The sequence below is a fragment of the Thunnus maccoyii genome, chromosome 11 (assembly GCF_910596095.1).
Source record: "Thunnus maccoyii chromosome 11, fThuMac1.1, whole genome shotgun sequence".
Classification (NCBI taxonomy): domain Eukaryota; kingdom Metazoa; phylum Chordata; class Actinopteri; order Scombriformes; family Scombridae; genus Thunnus; species Thunnus maccoyii.
In genome coordinates this window covers 26,740,315-26,759,673 of record NC_056543.1, presented here as the reverse complement: position 1 = coordinate 26,759,673, position 19,359 = coordinate 26,740,315, and the positions used below count along the sequence as shown (strand labels likewise).

Here is a 19,359-nt window from a genome sequence, read left to right as displayed (position 1 = left end):
TTAACTGATTTTCTAAACCAGGGGTAGAAAAAGGCATAGACTATGAGGTTTAGACAGGAGTTAAAATAAAACAAACAACACAAAGGTTACATCAAGCTTCGCAAATTTCACATATTTACATAATTCGCTTTGCGTCTGTTCGCGTCTTAACATTGACTTTCAATTTCTGGTTAGTATCTTTCCGTGTTTTATGATGCAAATTACAGCTAAAAATGGTATGTACAGATATGAAAATAAAACAAAGACAAATATGCTGCTTTGTGTTGGATATTTTGTTTGTACGTTTTATATACATGGAAAATTTGTCTCGCCATACAGTTGATGCAAAGTAGTAGTTAATACTAAAAAAAGGGACAATGCAGACAGTGAACAGTGAATTTGGTGAATAAATAACAGCTGAGAATTCAGCAGAAGCCAGCCATGTCTCCCTGTCTCATGATTCATTCCATTTATTTCAGATATATATAGCTTTCTGTGAGGTGCTGCCATTGACTGTATATAAATATGGACGTCATGACAGCTCCCCAAAAGTGAAGCCAAAACATCTCAATCGCCTCCTGGTGGCTGGCTGGTCATAGGTCATAAGTCCCGCTCCCTCCATATTAGTGGATGGGACATAACCCAAATTAAAAAATCAAAGTACACATCAAATAAATTTACCCCAAAAATGGCAGCTCTCTGAAAAGGAGATATTTTGGCTTCACTTTTACATAGCAGTGAGAAGTGGAGATGTGTCACCCTTATTTATATACAGTCTATGGGTGCTGCAGGCTGGTACCTGTAACGCATGGCAACCTTGGACAGAAACCCCACATGTGGAATGGTGTGCTCTGAGTGGTGCAATTCAGCCAGTTATTTATCTGCTTGCTAGATTTAACAAAACAAGTTTCTAGGAATGGAGCCATTACTGAAATGTAAATGCTATCTGCTGTTTCTGTTTCATTTTCATTTAATATTGGCTAACACTGCAACATAATTAAAATTACAGCAAAAACCCAGTTTGAATTTAAATTTTCAAGTTTAGGTAGCACATTATAACTTTGAAAATGGAAACTCATTCCACATTGTTTCATTGTAATTCCCAGATATACTTGACAATGCACTGAAATTATTTGTCAAAAATTTGTTTAAATTATTTTTGTTTAAATGTTGGCAGTCCATAACTTCCGTACCAGCAGAGTGTTACTAACCAGGGGGGAGTGTCGAGCTGGGCCTGAGGAAAGAAAGTAAATAAGCGTTTACAGTTAAGAAAAAGTGTCAAATCAGTTCTTTAAATCAAAAACAGGTAGTCCTGATTATGATTGGCTGAGCCGCGTCAGAAGCCGTTTTGAAAATACTCTAAACACACCTGTGACCGTTTTACAACAGCATTACTGCGCCAAATTGTTTCAAAATCTCAGATTTTGTTGTTAATTTTGATTTACTGGGTGGGCTAAACCTGAATGAGTGGTAGAAAGAGATGGACAGGATGGAGAAGAGAAACTCACGACAAAACATCCCATCACCAAGTGTTAACGGAGGCAGACTTTCAGAAAATCGAGCACTTTGAGGCACTGAATCCAAACACACCTGGGGGGCTTGTCAAAAAAAGTCTAGTTCAATGTGCAGCTGCATATCGGACGCAGAGCGAAAGAGGACAACCGCCAACTGAAGCCCAAATCATTTATTATCCGCCAGGATGAAAACGGTCAGAAATATGCAACGCTGTCATTCAACGAATGCACAAATAACCCACAAAGATGTCGGCGAAAGAAACCAAGAGAGCCTACGGACATTTATGTTTGATCAGCCAGGAAACTCAGTGAGTCCTGTCGCTTCGCTGGAGAAATACATCTCGTTTTATACCAGCGTTTGATCTCCATCCAAAGCGGACAAACTACACCGTCGATCAATAGTAAGTTAACGATGTAACTTTTTTTTTCTTTTTTTTCAGTGTAGCGTGGTTACTCTAATGTTGAAATGGCTGGCAAGTGGCAGCTATAGCTATAAAGAAAGTGACCATAATGTTTGTCGATGGTAGATACATATGTGGTTATAATGTAACTGTAACATGGGAACTTTTTTTTCTTTCTCCTAACGTTAGGTACACTAGAGACGGATTTGTAAAGAAGTCGGCACTGAGACAATCAACATCAACCACTGCTTGTGAAGCACCACTGTACAGAAACTCTGATGCTGACCCAGAGGCAAGAGAAATCATGTCAGTGACGGGGCATAAATGTGAACCGTCCCTGCAATCTTACTGGCGCCCAAACTACAACGAGGGAAGATGATGGAGCAACATCTTTGCTTCTGGAAAATGTGTGTGTGCTAACATAATTGAACATTACTTCAATAATTGCACATTTAATGGCGATATCCAGATAAATGTTAATAATCACCCCATCTTTAAGCATACTTTCCACTGTGTCTATGTGTTGCTGTATCTGTGTGTTGCTTGGCAACTATTCTGCTAAATGTACATTGCTTTGCGGAACGCTGATTATTTGTAATCAATACATTATTGCATTTTTTGTTGCTGTGTGTTTATTTTATGAAACTTGCGAGGTATACGTGGTAACCATTTTATAAAAGCAATAAGCCCCTTGAGGCCGTGGCCATTCATATATATATATAGATAGATAGATAGATAGATAGATAGATAGATAGATAGACGTTTCGCAAAAAGTATACATAGAGAAATCAAAATAGGAATCCAGCAGGTCATTTATCATGCTTGGACATAAATCCTAGATTTGATGCTTTAGCCATAATTTGTAGCAAATTCCTACTCGCTCTGTCTCTGTGTTGTAGTTTTTCCCATACAGGCTATTCTGAGGGAACAGACTAGCTATTCAATTGTTTTATAGGTTTTGCAAAAGTATAACCTACATAGAAAAAATATACTTTATCATATATGAAGCTGAGAGCACAACTAGAATCACTGCAATGAGTTTATTATATTTATCATTCATTAATGATACAGATACCCATTTTCATTGCCTAACAAAAAAAGAATGGAATGACAGACATATTACAGGTGTAAAACTCAATGAACAGCAGACAGAAAGCCATTTATACATATTTCTGTCACAATACATTAGAATTAATCTTTGTGAAAAGTTAGATGAGGCTTTTATGTCACTGACTCAATAACATGAAGCAGTATTTCTTCTCTTTTTTGAGTGACTTTCTTGGGGTAATGCAGAGGATCACAAATAGCCACATAGTGGTCTACAGATCTGAGCACTATGTTTCCTACTGAGGAAGAGGTACTAATGTAGTCTAAAACACATGAGGTCACCGAAGATCCAGCACCGTATGTGAAGAAAATTTTAAAAAATATGATGAGGCCCACGAAGAAATCTGAGACAGCCAGTGAGAAGAGGAGGAAGTTGGTGGGGGTGTGAAGCTGTCTGGAGAGGTAAGAGAGCAATACTTGTCATTATTTGTAGCATCAATTATTATTCTAGCATTATTATTCAAACAGATGTTGTAAAAGTACCACTTTTATAAAAGGAAAATATATTTGGCTTCTTGATGACCAGCAGGTTGAGAGTTGCAGTGAGCAGAGAGATGAGGGACAGCAGAATGTAAATAAGCACAAATTCAGAGTGAGGATGCTTTGGCTTCATGCAGGAGTTGTTGAGTTGTGGAAAACAGTGTACAAATCCTTCCATCATCAGAGGGAGAGGAGGAGACGAGAATCTGCAAAGTTCTGGCATCTTTTTACATCAACTGTTTAACTCTATCATCCCTCCTCTAACATTTTCTCTTATTTGGAGACTGATGTCCCTCTTCCCTTGCTCTGTACATCATCCATTAGTCTCCATTAGTCCATCATACATTAGTCTCTGCTGACGTTAATTTGCAACAGGTGGACTCCAATCAGGTTCTACAGATATCTAGAGGATAATCAAAGAAGGGTTAAACCTGAGCTCAATTTGGAGTGCCATAGCAAAGGCTCTAAGAAAAGGGGTTAGGCCGCATTCTTGAGCCCTGCATGAAAAAACTGCAAACTTTGGCCGTTTTGCAAATACCATCATTTTGTATTTTGACAAGCCCATTACGTATATTGAGAAATGCACTGTGGGATAGCTTGGGAACCTCACAACAAAAGCAAGCCATTCAAGACAGTGAGACTAACGGAAAAGAAGAAAATGCAAGGACAGAAGATGGGCAGCTATGGGAGCTGGACAGTTAGAGAGTTGGAGAGGAAAACACTATCTGTTAGGCTATGATATTCCCTCACAGAAATAACATGAACGAAAAGTAATGTCCAGTGGGAATCACGGCTAACATTAGCAGCTAATAAACTTCCAGTTTCCAAGTGGACGTTGCCTAATTCACTTAAGCCACAGACTGGCACTGTCATTTGTATTTTCTGTCAAAGGTCAAAACAGCCAAAGCAGCTTTTACATTGCTCACCTATGGACTGGGGAGTTCTTCAGTTTATCTTTTAATGGTTTTCAGTTTACATGAATTATAGACAAAGCACATTTTCACACAGTTTTGCATACTGAGTGACCATGTGTACCTGTCACCAGGTCTTTTCACTTACTTTACTGGCCACCTGGAATTCTGCTCAGATGCCATTAATCAGCTTACCTAATTAGTCCAGGCCATGGTGATGAGGGCAGGGTTTTCATCCTCATATTTTGGCATGACGGATCTTTGCCTCCTGGTAGCCTGGCCACACCTCTGGGGGACGGTTTAAACATGGAGAGATTAAGGTTTAGGGTTTGGTCAGTACAGGCTTTTGAGGCCCAACAGTGATCCCAACAGACTGACGCTAGCAATAGCAAATATGTGCCAATATTCTTACATTTGACAATTTATAATTTCATGTGTTTTTCTGTGAGTATAGTCAGGAACTTGAATTACCGGGGCACAGGTATCACCCTGCCTGACACACAGTTCCAATCTGCAGTGCAGATAGATGGAGCCATTTTTGCCAGAAAACTGGAACGTGTTGAAAGAGAAGCGGTTGGATGTGCCCACTCCGTTGCCCTCCACCTTCACCGTCTGGTCTGCAGGGTTAGGGCAGCTGCTCAGAAACAGGAAAGCAGATATGACAGGGACTGGCTGGCAACAACAAAGTCACAGGTTTGGTCATCATGAGCATCTCTGAGTGGCTTACCCTTTGATGATGAGATCATATCTCAGGCTCCCACTTGGCGATGGCTGATCGGTTGCCCAGCAGGAGTCGGTCACCACAACAATTATTTTTTCATCCAGCCCATACGTCTTCAGCTTCACCCAGATTGTCTTGTCCAGTTGAATCTCTGTGCTTGACTGAATAGGTTCCTTGCCAGAAGGGTCGGTGTATGCTGCCATGGTCAGATTGTAAATCCATTGCCCAGATGTAATCTGCTGGATCACAGAGCTGGGAAGCACAGACATAATCAGTTGTCTTCTGCTCAGTGAAGCTCAGTCACCTTTCTCTTACTAACAAAAAGGTAATTTTGGCTACATACTGTGCAACCACCACACACCTTTGTTTGAGTTTGATGGCCAAGCTCTTGATATCTGGCTGACTGTATGAACAGGAGAAGTCAATATGCGCTCTACTGTGACGGTTGATCAGGCCACCCATAGAGCTGTTCCGTGACATGATGGTGTTCTTGTAGATAATTTGGCTGTTGTTTGCCTAGAATGGTCACATAGATGCAGACATGATTACTGCTTATAGGTCTACCTATAACCAGTTATTAAGTTATTAAATTATTATTTAAATAAATTATTATTTTAGGATATCCTCCAGATATGTTTTAAGATATATAAAAATACTCTGCTCTGAATAATAATTTGTGTTTGATATGTTTTTACCACAAAAAGTTCAATTACCTTGTTAGAAATTCATAAAATAACATCTACTCTTTGTCTCCTACTTTACTATAAAGTCCTTTCCCAGTTTTTGTGCACTGGAGGCTTCAAGTTTCCACATCACACATTTCTAAGCTGAATAGTGGACCAGGATTGTATTCCAAACTAGTCGGCTTGTCACAAATCCTGCTCATAGGCCTGCCCCTTTAAATTGGATTTTCAGTGAGCACAGAGAAACTTTTCACTTTCAACAGATGAATGTGAAAACAGCCCTCTAGTGTCAAACTCTGCACACATCATTCTGCACAGTGAAGCGCAAACATCTTACTGTAGGAACAAGAAGAAACACACAGTTTTGAGTGGAGGGGGACTTTAAAATCTACTTAATATATTTTACATTTTTATGCTGTGGCAATAACTTAAATTCAGTCAGTCAACTCACATGGAGTAGATTATGTCAATGTGGATTATGTACAGCAATTATCTTTAGCGTCTAGGCTCAGGCCTCATCACTTCTCACTCCCTGCTGTGCTGAGCTCAGTGCTAGGCACCTTAGACCATGAGAGGAATATGCTATCTAATGAAATGAGATGGATAAATCTAAACTCAGTAATCCACCAGATGTGCAGCAAACGGCTGAGACACTCAGCTAAGGAGCAAACAATAATGGTTCAGAACAATCTTTTCTTGTAAACCATTATCGTACCATGGCAGCAGATGACCAAAAATGCATGGGTATGATCTTAGATTTGCAGATCTTTAGATATGATTGATATCAAGAATACAAGTCTGTTGAGTCCTTTAAATCTAAGGATCTAAGTCTCATATTTTTACCTTAACCTACAATTAGTTGCCCTTAATTGAGTAGCCTACTTCATGACTTTGTACTACACAGCAGGTCAGTTTCTGTCTCAATGAATTTATGAGTCTCCCCTGTGTGCATGTGTAGTCTGTCCTCCTGCCAGGTCTCCATGCTGTCTAAGGACAGGAGATGTTGTATTGCTGTACTGTAAAGCCCCCTGAGGTAATTTTGTGATTTGTGATATTGAGCTATACAAATAAAATTGACTTGACTTAACATGACCCCCAAAATGAAGCAACACCCAGGGAAAATTATGATGCAAAACCCATTTAGGCCATAATACTCAGTATCAACATTGCACGACTAGCATGACAGCATCATAAAGTGCATGCCAGATGAGGCAGGGAAATTAGCTCAGTCACGACTAGAACTTAAATCATGATTGGTAGCTTATAGCTAAGAGAAGCCTAAGAGTAGAAACTAAATAGCAAAAAAGAAAGAATTCCAAAATGTGAGATGTGCTTTGGACCTAACACAGGACAGGGAAGCATCATGCTTCATAAATACATCCCTTTCAGCGGTGTATTACTGACCACAAACAACTTTGAGCCAGCTAGAATGAGGGTATAAAATGAGGTTTGATAGTATTTTATACAAATTAGAAAAGAGAGCTTTATTGTGTATTTCCTAAGATGCTTAGTATACATTGTACAATAGATATACCAAATATATCAGCATAGTATAATATATCAAATAGCCTTTACTTAATTTATTTTGGTACAGACCATATTTCATGCACCCTATAACTTGAAATCCTTATTCAAAACGATTTAAAAGGTGATAAACTTATAGCCCTACTTTATGGATGAAAGTTAAAGTACAAAACTCCTGAAATTGACATGATGTAATCAGGTAGATCGTTTCATCAGAGAAAACTCCTTACTCAGATTTGTTGCTGGGAGGGAGGGCGCTAGCGGAACACTTTAATTAGCGACAGCTGATACAGTCTGCCACAGGTGACTATTGTCAGTTTACCAGCGAAAGCACGCAGCCAGCACCAGCCAAAATAACGAGCCTGCAGCTTGACTATTTGACATTGATCTGTTCTGATAATAAAAAGCGGTGAAAAATAAACATTGATAACAGATACTGACACAGCCCACTGAGAGAGAAAAGCTTGCACTGAGCCCTGCCCTTATAGTAGCAGAATGCCAGCACGAGCACTGGCTAAACAGAGCTTTAAAATCCAGGCTATATTTGGTTGCATGTAAGCACAAGCAGCAAAAACTTAGCTTGGTGACTGAAGCTCTGATTCCTGGCATCTCAGCAAAGAGCAAACACTTTAAAGCCAATCCCATACCACTGCAGCACAGAAGCTGTGGCATCAGCCCCAAAGTACGCTTTGTTTCATGCAGCTGATGAACAACTGCCGATCAGATTCTCTGACTTCCAGATAGCGCTGGAGGAAGCAGCAGGGGGGAACATAATGCAAACACACGGTTCTTTCCTCAAATCCCCTAAAGACCAAGGAGGTCGCAGGTCATTGCCACGGTTTTCTGATCATGCCCCTCTGACCATGAAATATTTAAAAACAATAGAGTTTCTAGGAAAAGCTAAACAGATTGTTTGAGGGGATTTAGCTGCTTGTTGAGAGTAAATATCGTGACTAAAGGAGGGCATACTCACCATGACCACCGTACCACAAGTGTTCATGTTATTGAAGCTGAACGTCACCATGTGGGTCAGATTGTCCATTTCACCTTTGCAGGTCTCGTCATTGAGGTGTAAGGCAGAGTAGTCAATGCCTTTGTCCTCCAAAAGACAACCAGCCAGAGTTAGTGATGCAGACTTCTGCTTGCAGACCGTCGGCTCACCTGAACACCAATTTCAAAAAACTAGATTTATATAGAAAACACACAGATGAGGAACATGTAAACATAAATGCAACATTGAGAACCATCTTTTAAATGGGTTATAGTTTCCCAAAGAACTCTTTGAGAGTTTTGTCCATTTTTAAATTTGATCTTTTTAACACTCATTCTGAATGTTACTACATGCAAGATTTAGAAGATTAATAGTTCATAATTATAATTATTTTGTGCAAATAAAAGCTACATTTTATACAGTTAAGGCTTAAAAATGGCACTATTTTTATTGAGAGTAATGGAAGAAGTTAGCAGTAAACAAATGCTACTTGATCTCTAAAAAGGTATGTTTGGCTCGATATCTAATCTTAATGTGACATCTATTGATGTTCCACAGATATTCCACAAATCTGAAACAGCTCTGATTCCAAGAAATCCATCCCAGAAAATAGTAGCTGACACTTTCTTGTTTCATAGCTGATGTACCAAAAGTGTTTGTAGATCTGTACTTGGAGGCAAAAATGGCTCGGCAGATGCAACTGGTTTCCCCACCATTGAGCTTCTCACCACAGAACTCATGAGCACTGCAGAATTTGTGCTGACAGAAGGCCCGAGGGACAGCAGCTGCAAACACAGACACACACAAACATATGAATGAACAGACATAATTTTAAAATTTTGATTTTAATTACATTTTGTTAAAAAAATATTGAAAAAGGTGTCTGAAGCCATCTTTCTCAAGATTTTGCAATCTAGAGAAACTGGCTGGTATCAAAAAATCTACAAAATGGGTATAAAAAAAAATGAATTGACCGGAATTAGCATAAACAGGCCACTATAAAACACTATCTGACCCATAGACTAAATGAAAAGAGCCAGGAAATAAAATATACAACACAGTCTTATAATTCAGTCAAATTAAGGAGTTAATTTTAGGTCAACAGTTCCACAAAAAGGTTCTGAAAAGCTTAAAATTAGACACGTTTTTCAGCCTCCTTACACCTGATGGCAAGGTTCTATGTGAGGCTGTAAAACACACACAGGTAAACATCAGGTCTAGAATTGATTTAGAGTGGAGTTGGGTAGTGTTTCACTTCCGGTACTGAGCAACTGAACCCCTGCATGATTCTTCTCTTGTTACTTTATCATGTTATAATCTCATCTCATCTTAAAACATAGGAAAGTGAAAGACAGTCTTACAGCAGCGGCTCTTTGACCTCCAGCCCTCCACTGTGACTTTGGTGTTGTGGCTGCAGGCCCTGGCGTAGGCTTCCAGGAACTGGCATTTGAGACCATCTACTGCAGGGTATTTGCACAAAGTGTGTCTGCAGGCAGTGATGAAGGGCTCTGGGTCAATGTGCATGTTGCAAGCAGAGAAGGGTGTCCGCTTCAGGAGATTACACCTGTCGCAGTGAAGCAGAGTAGAAAAACAGGACATGAAAGTCTAGTAGGCAAGGAGACACATGTTCACAAGAACAAACAAGACAAAGGGATTTCTCAATAGCATTGTGTATAGTTTTATTATTGAGTTTAATTTTGTGACCCCTGCTAGAGCTGAAACACAGGACAGGTGCTGTGTACACCTTAAACTGGACATCATACTGTGAACTGTCCCCATGCAAAAGTGGATGGTCTGAGGATCCTAATTCCCTGGTCAAAAGAAATCACCACATGACAAAGTATCATACCATAGAGATTAATGTGCTGTGTTTAGGAGGGTTTGTGTTTACCATTTAGTTGTGGCATTGCAGTTGATGGTACTGTCATCAGCGTCATCATGCTGTATCTCACAACTACAGGGCGACAAACAGCAATAGATCAAAGACTGGCCAAAAGCATTGCACTAAAAGCCCAGTGTATTTGAAACCCTTTAATTTAAATTGGCAGTTTTTAGTCTGTAGGACACTGTGTTTGTGGTCTTACCCAGGGGCACTGTATTCGGAGACCCTCTCTTCACTCAAAGTCCTTCTGGAATTGCCACATACACCTTGTATGGGTGCTTTACTTCGTCCTGACCAGTTTCAGGAGAGGATGTGAGTCAAACTTTCAAACATTAGACAATTTCATAAGCCAACCCTACCTTTCATGAACCACCCCAGTGGACAATTGATTATTTTTTCATGGACTTTTAAGATCCTGCACATCCATGATTAACCAATATAGATTATTTTAATTATTGTGTGGCAAAAAAACAGGCGGGAAAGGAAATAGTGAATATGGAAGTTATGCCGTCTTAAAACACTAACTGAAATTGGTTATCACATAGGCTTTCGAAAAAAATAACATTAAAGTACCACTTCTGTCCAGAAACGTATTACTAAGCTAGCACAAGTTATGCAGGCAGATCACTTGAATGCATTTGAAACATGACGATTTACGAATTTTTACGATTTTTACATTATAATCTTTATTTTAATGTCATATAATTGACAATATTTTCAGCATATTACAGTTTTTACAGGATCTCCGGGACAGATTTCATACCAAAGCACCCTGAGAGAGAGATCCTCATGCAGTTTTAAAAGTGAGTCGCCACTGCAGTAAACTTCTGTATTTGACCCAGATTCGTCTATTTGCAACCCGAAGAGGATACTTCCCGGCCCATTCCTCATAGAAATGAATGGGGAGTAAATTTTCAGTCTGACTGCACCTCTCCTGTTAGCTTTGTAGTACCTATCAGGCCTGGCATAGATTTGCCCACCTTCAACCTAAACAGAAGTGTAATCAGACAAAATAACCGAAACATCTGTGTTGGTCTTTAATGACCTTTCTGTCTCATTTGCAAGGAGAAAACTGCTAACATATTCTCCAGGAAAATAATCTCAACCCACATTACTCTCCCACACATGTGGAGCAGTATGCTGTGTATGAGGTAGAGAGAGAGTGCATATATGTATATAGTTGAAATTTTTTGTTGAAAAAAGTGTTTTATTCCTATTTAAGTGGCCCTTCTAGGATATAACAACCTAGTCAGTTGCCCCCAGGTAATTTGAGTTAGAGACCACTAAATTGATGTAATCTGTTATACTCAATCTGTGTCAGTAGGTGGACATTTTATAGGTGACACATCTAGGAGGTTGAAGTCACTGATATCAACCACAGTTTTATCATAGCCTATAGACTGCACTCTCTCACTCTCTTATGTTTGTTTTGATCTTTGACATTTTAAACACAGCACAGAAAGTGTCAACTCAATATTCTAAGTCTATAGTCTGCTTTTTTATATATCTAGAGTTTCATTGGTCTGTACCTGTCATGTCGATCTGTGCGGTGTTGCCATCAAAGAGAACAGAAACCGTGTAGTTGGATGCCGATATCTTAGCAGTCACTCCTGTCTGGTCCTTATAGAGCCCCACACCGTGGTAAACTGCAGTGGTGCCATTGAGCTCCAGAAATTTGTTGTTCAGCTTCATTACAGCAGAGAGGAGACACTCACTCAAACATCACACTTAGACAGAGACACTGTTCTCACACACACAGGATCTCGCAGCAGCATTCAGTGATTTCATTCAATATTATTATGATTGATTGTAATTTCATGAGAACCAAACAATTACACATCAACAGCTATACCTCAACCTATAGAGGAGGCAATGGCAACAGTCAACAAATGCACTGTAAGCTGTCACCATATTTCTGGCATGAATGGAGCTTCAGATAGAGTGCTGTGGCCTGCCCTCTAGTGGTTGAATGAGAGAAATAGACCACTTTGCTTTCAGAAGTGGTCTTGTATGGTACCATTTATATTTTACAACCACTATATGCTGTCATAATGAGTGGAAGGCACAATGACTGTTGTTGTTTTCCCCTGAAAAGTTCCCAGTGTACTTAGTGTGTGTTCATATGTTCACCAGTGGCTATTAAGATATGCATTACAGCCTCTGGCAATACAGCATCACTGAGCAGCCAGAGCTCTGGCAGTTTGTCTCTTTACTAACATTTCTAGGAATGCAATCTTTCAACAGATCACTCAGACTGCTTTATCAGTTTTCACAAACACATACTTTACTCTATTTTACTATATTACTTTACAGTATTTTACTATACTATTTACCTATGCACCATCTTATAACAAAGAGAGAAAAATTCTTCAAAAGTTTAAATCTTATTTTTTCACATTAATATCGCCTCTTAATATAACTGTAACTGCACCTATTTTATTTTAATTTGAACCATGGGTCTGAGCTTGTATTTTTGTCTTGCTGTGTTTGTGTGCATGTGTGTGTGTATATGTATGCACCTGCATTTCAGTTGTCTGTCTATGCCTGTGACTTACTCATTACTTCAGCGATTGTGGCAGCAGCTAACTTACCCGAATTCTGCCACCTTGTTCCAGAGAAATCTGAACACCTGGCCCGTCCAGCTGCAGTATCACCTGGTCCAAAAAGCTAACATCTTTTCGGCGTCGTTCTTGGAAAACCCCCAGAACCTGGAAGTCTGGGATTTCTGAGGACTTCAATAAAGTATATCCACACCGATCCGGGACAAAGCGAACTCTGCCAATGAAATCGATGACAGTGGAGCCCGTCATAGTGCACGTAGTGTGCGAGGTACAACTGATGGAGGTGGGAAGGGACAGATACAAACAGAGAATAACACTATTAGAATTTGACTGACTATTTTGATGGAACACTACAGTTGATCAAACCAACAATCAAAGCAACCAGCAGTGAAGAGGTGAAAGGTCACAGCACTCTAACAGCATAGCTGTATTGTCATCTTCCACAGGCTGACTAAACTATCATATAAACAACCTAACACACTTCTCTTTAACACAGCAGAGAACTGAAGTTCTCATCATGTTTTTGTTATGTTTGGAAAAATTTTATCCGCATCAGTCTGCACTGTCTTCCAAATATGAGGCAAAAATATTTACCTGCCATCGCCCTGGCAACGCTCCATGGGGCCACAATAACTGACGGCACTGGCGACTCCAGTCACATCACAGGTTACAGTAGAGCAGATGTTTGGGTCCCTTACTGTTGTATTAGTTTTATAAACAACACCTGGGAATTGGAAGAGGTTTATGTAAGTAGTTTAAAAAGTCAGACTTTTATAAGCAGAGTATAAACTGTATAGAGCTAACAAAATGACATTTTAAATACAGTTTTGGTTTTGAAGCCCCAATCCCACTTAATTTACTAACCTGAGAGTCTGCATCCACTCATGTCTGTAATGACACCCTTACTCGTTTCATTTGTCTGAAATTTCTGTTTAGACACCGTTCGGCCGTCTACCTGTGCATCTGCCACCTACAAAGTACCAAAAAACATAGTAACTGTTTTAGACTATGACTGAAAATACTGTCACTCTGACACTGAATTAATGCTAAAACTTTGAAAACCAAAGCAAACTTCTTATGAAACATTCGAATACACGCTGCTAGTCCCTGCCTTGGATGTCGAGTCTCCTGAACCACCTCATGCAACCAGTGATTTATGACCACTGACTATCTATGTGACTTACGAGAATGCTCCAACAACCGACTAGTGTGAGATGCTGATCCAGCCCCTGATCTGTCTCACGGACTCACATCTCACTCTTAAAAGTATATTCATGTATCAAATCTTCTAAATTTCTCTGCATATGTCTTACTTATACTTACAACATCAACATTTGTGTACCCAGAATATGTCTTGATTGCCAGAATCGCTTGTGTCCCGAAGTTTCCAAGTTCAACTTGTTCAATCTGAGAACAGGAAATGTAGAAGACAGGCTGAATAGTAAGAAATAGCTTTTAAAAAGGCTTGGATTTGAAATATTCTTATTATTTCACAAAAAAACAAAAAACCTGACATTAACACAGGCCAAAAACACTCACTTCAGATTGTTGACTATCTTTTAGAGGTATTATGTTGACACACTTTCCAGCATTCCTCAGGTTTGGCAGAAGTTTATGAATCCCAGATCCAGTAGGTATTTCTTTTGTAAGTACTGCCAAATCACCTCTGTCTGCTGTCCCTCCAGACATCAGAATACAGTCATTTTTGATTCCAGGTTTGTATAAGCCATTGAAGCAAACTGCAAATCTATTAGAGTCGAAGGCCACCTGTTCAAATCACAGAGGAGATACAATCAGTAACAGCAATAAGAACAGCTTTGACTTGAAAAGGTTTGTTCATTATTTGTTTAATTATATAGTTGAAATGTATTACATTTAATTGTTATGTTTATTTAATTACTCTAAATGTTACTTCATAATTTCAAAGCATTTTTTTCCTCATTATGAAGCCCCTCCTTTGTCCCTGCATGTAAAATGTGAGAATTAAACCTCTCTGGGGCCTCATCATCATCAGAAATAAAATAATCTGAATTGCCCGATTCATGATAAATTGTTACATCCATATTTCAGTCAGTCCACATTTTAATATCAGTCAATCAGTCTGATAATGGTTCATCTCCACTGAAGGTGGCTACAAAAGGACAGTAATGACAGTAGGTGGAAAGACATGTATATATCTTAAACATGAGACTTTATATTACTCACATATACTTTCTCATATTTCTGTCCATAATAGGTGATGGGACACGTGGTGATGTTCATCTCCCCAGTACTGGTAAAGGTCTGGTTTGTTTCAGCAGAACCTGAAGATATAGAGACACATGCATTATACACAGCGATGTGTTCTTACACCAAAGAGATTTCACATTTCATCATCGATTACCACTTCTTCTTACAAACAGCTGGATATCACAAATCCAGAGAGATGAGGACTGATGTGTTAATATTCAGCCTTGTCAATGAGCTTAACACGTTAGGCCTACCCCGTGTCCCAATCACAATCTTCTGGAGAGAGTTACAAAATGGTTGCTACGTGAATAAAGTCAGCGTGGCTGGTTGAGTTTTGAATAACTTCTTACCTGCCAGCAGGCTGAGTGCAGCCAGGTACAGTATGAAACAGAACATATTGGAGGTCCACTGACAGGGAGCTGAAACACAGTTGGAGTAGACATTAAGTCACATTTAAACTTAACTACATTGTCTACACGGAAAATTAAGATAGGCATGTATTCATTTTATTTCATGTTTATTTGTATAGGGACAATTATATGCAGTAGAATGAACTTATGCCACATACCACATATGTGTGAATGGTTATATTGACTTATGATGACTTAAGAGAGTTACTGTTTCATGAAATTGCTTGACAAAACCCTGAAATATTCAGGTGTTCAGATGAGCAAAAACTGGAATGGCTGTTTAATTTTGATGTATTTAAGTTTGCCAACTTTATCTCAAAAGCTTGGAAAAGAAGGCAAGATAGATTGTTTAATGAGTATTTAATTCTTTAAGTATTTATTTACTTTTGGATTTTCAGTAAGCTTCTGACAGTAAATTAGAATGTCTGTATTACTTAATGATGGTCTCTAGATTTGAAGGTGAAAGATTTTCTTTTTACAATATATGCGTTGTGCTCTGGTTCTGGCTTGTTGGTATTTATGGTGTCTTGTAAACCCATGCGGGCATGCATGACACAATAATAAAAATTTAATTCATTCATATATTTTTCAGTATTTTCATACAAAATATGTAATTGCAGTTTAATGTTTTTTATTTTTTTCTTCCTCCTCCTCAAAATAATAATATATAATGTAATTGTAATTATATATATATATATATATATATATATATATATATATATATATAAAAGGATAAGTGGTTCATAGAATCTACATATGGATTCATTTTTTACTGAAAAGTTCAAATGATTTCTGTTCTGATTTCTTTCCACAGATTTTTTTCCATACCCACATTCAGAAGACATGGACCTCTATGTATAAATGACCCTTGCATTCTCATGAAGGAAAAAAATTGATGAAATGTCCATGTCAACTTATATTAATTATTTAAAGTAATTTGGGAGAAACAGTAATTTGCATTTATGCTGTTGTCCTGCACAGCTGCCTACATCTCACTCATAGTCAGTCAGTTTAGAGTAGTAATACTATAAAATAATGATTCAAAAATGTGTCTTTTTTCATGTCTATATTCAGCTGTCCTGATAGCTGTTGGAAGAGAATGAAAATGTGCAGACAAGAATTTAGTCAAGAGATCCCAGGTTGTCTTACCCTCTGGAGGTGTTGTAGAAGAGCAGGGAAGTCAAGCAGCTCTGGGTTTGAGGAGAAGTTTCACTGGCTGCTTCAGCTCTTAGACCAACTGTTTTTGTGAAGGAAACAGCGCTCACTGTCTTTATACATGTCAATCTTGTGTACTCCCCTGCAGAGTGAAGAAGTTGTCACAGATTATTGCTACCTTTTGTCTTCGCAAACTGGCTTCTGTCACGCAACATTCCAGTTTCCAAATACTCCATAATTAATGGGGAGTTACCGATGCTGATGGTGATTACAACTTCACAATATTTCAATCTTATCAGCGCCTATTCTAAAACATGATAATCTGTTTTGAAGAGGCACAGCAACTTTTTTAGCATGTGTTTGAATCTTTTATGTATCTTGTATCATCTTTATTTAAGCTTTATATAGCACCTATCATAAAGAAATGCAGTATAATGCACTATAAATAATTCAGTGTTGATATTGATACTGCCAAAGTATTGATTAATAATTACAGTTTGGGTTTAGGCTCAAATAAGGCTTCATTTTTTGGTCTTTCTTCAATCCAGAATAGTAGAGAGTATGTGTTATGTCTATATTTAGTTTTTGAATATACATGCCGTGTGTGTCATTTATAACTGGTTGGACATGTGGTGTCTTTAAAGAAGTGCACAACACAAAAGAAAAACATCTTAAAGCTTAAATGTTCAATTTAAATCAACATAGAGCTGGTCTGGAATGTAACTGGGCAGGAAAAAGTCTGACAGTTCCATTGTTAGTGTTGTCAGTGATGATTTTTACCCCAGGGAAGAACATTGATGGGTGTAAAGCCAAGGTGAGGCCATCCAATCACAAATTAAGAACCAAAAAATAGCTGTACCCATTAGGGCATTCCATAACATCACGTCAGGCATGATCGCCCCTTCAAACACAAGACATGCACATGAACATAAGATGCAAGAACAGCGCATTGTTTTCAAGGGTTTGTTTTGCTACTTTTGACTCAGTAGGACTGACACAGTCCTTTTGAAATCAAGCTTCACATGTGTGTATTAAAAAAAAAAAAAGATTCACAAACATAACTTGACCCAGACTTTGACAGTAGTTTGATATTTCTCCGTTTGCACAGCTTCCCAAAACTCCAAGATTCCTTCCCTCAAGATTTGACCATATAACACCTATTCTGGCCTCTCTTCACTGGCTCCCAGTGCAAGCTAGAGCTGATTTTAAGGTTCTTCTTTTAACTTATAAAGGCTTTGCATGGACTTGCACCACCTTACCTATCTGAGCTAATTACACCATATACACCAGCACGCCCTCTTTGCTCTCTCGATGATGGTCTCCTGGTCATTCCTTCAGTTAACAGAAATCAGTTGGCTTCAGAGCATTTGCCTACCATGCCCCTTATCTCTGGAATGGCCTTACATTACATGTTAAAGAAGCACATTCAGTTGAAATATTTAAATCAAGACTGAAAACCTACCTTTATTCACTTCATTACAGCCTCCCCTAAAACTTAGCTGGGCCCATCACCTTTCAACATCCATTTAACATTCATGTTTTTAATGTGGTTGTTTCACTTGTAATTTTTATCATTGTAAATTGATTGCTGTATGTTTGTCCTATGTATTCTTTTTTAACTGTAAAGTGTATTGGTACCATGTTGCATGGTGACTCTGCACTTTAAATAAAATTGATTGATTGATTGATATAAGGCATCTAAAGCAGTGGTTTCTGAACCACGGTTTTTCTTTTTTACAAAATGGTTCAGTGTCACATTTTACAGAGGAGAAAATTATAGTACAGTACGATGATTAATAAGTGTCCGTAATTTCAATTTAAGGCTTGCTATTGAGTAAATGCGTGTCTAATACTGTATATAGGATGTAGTGAATGAGTGATTGAATGAGTGATTGATTTCAGACACAGGGCTCTCCTCAAGACTGTGTGTGTGTGTGTGTACTGACTGTTCTTGATTGATACACTTGTCTGTAAACTTTTTGGTATCTTTTAGGCTCAGACAAGTGATGCCTCTGACATTCCTATAAGTTGATTAAGGTTGGTGAACTCAAGTGATTTAGCAACCACCCAATCTCAACCTGAGCAGAACTCTAATTATACAGTTTAATATCACATGAGTGAAATCAAACACACAGTAGCCTATAACAGTTTTTAAAAGTCATGGTCAACTACACTGGATAATGCATTTTTCTGATTTTGTAATACTTTTTTCATGTTAGTACTTATTTCTGCCTGAATTGCTGCTGTTGGTTGAATCCTGATTTGAGACAAGGTTTTGTCCAATGCTGTGATGTCAGATGTCCATGTTAAACATGGTCAAAGTTCCAAAACTTGAAGTCAATGTATGTAAAAATGCTCCCTGTGAGACGAAAGCCCTGGTTTCAGCCTGCTCTGAATGCTTTGTTTGCAGTGTTTTTTTTGTTTTATTATTTTTTTAGCTTTCCCACCAAGATGACGTCAGCTGTTTGACTGTTTGACTTTGATTGTCCAGCAGCAAGTACATCAGTTTGTCCAACTCTGATGTGCTTTCATTCATGGTGGTGATGAAGAGAGACAAAAAATGATTAAGGTTATCACTACTTCAAAGTAAATGTAAAGGGTATTTCTTTATTGTTTGACTTTCAATGTCCAATAAGATATGCAGAGGCTCTGGCTTAGGGCTATTAACACTGCACCAGTCCATGGCAGACAATGGAAAAGTAACATATAGATGCATGTCATATAACACTAAATAAGGAGAATAATTAGAAGAGGAAACATGATCACATCTTCTGTAAATTTCTGTGACATGCACTTTAAAGAACACAAGTG

At 38.5% G+C, this 19,359-nt stretch overlaps 1 protein-coding gene and 1 long non-coding RNA gene across 2 annotated transcripts; one reads left to right on the top strand and one right to left on the bottom strand.

Annotated features, from left to right (window-relative positions):
* The first annotated feature begins 1,259 nt into the window (after positions 1–1,259).
* Positions 1,260–2,513, top strand: LOC121907295. Its single transcript, XR_006098832.1, has 2 exons — positions 1,260–1,894; positions 2,084–2,513. It is a non-coding gene; the product is annotated as an uncharacterized LOC121907295 (long non-coding RNA).
* Positions 2,514–2,976: 463 nt separating this feature from the next.
* Positions 2,977–17,441, bottom strand: LOC121906565 (alpha-tectorin-like). The gene is made up of 17 exons (XM_042425479.1): positions 17,408–17,441; positions 15,334–15,402; positions 14,960–15,057; positions 13,619–13,724; positions 13,349–13,478; positions 12,785–13,028; positions 11,723–11,879; positions 10,396–10,483; positions 10,203–10,265; positions 9,673–9,875; positions 8,959–9,096; positions 8,294–8,481; positions 5,475–5,629; positions 5,120–5,365; positions 4,864–5,026; positions 4,588–4,680; positions 2,977–3,395 (listed from the first exon to the last, which is right to left on the bottom strand). Exons 1-16 carry the CDS (start codon positions 17,439–17,441, stop codon positions 4,588–4,590), a joined length of 2,175 nt encoding a protein of 724 aa, XP_042281413.1. The 3' UTR covers positions 2,977–3,395.
* Positions 17,442–19,359: the final 1,918 nt, after the last annotated feature.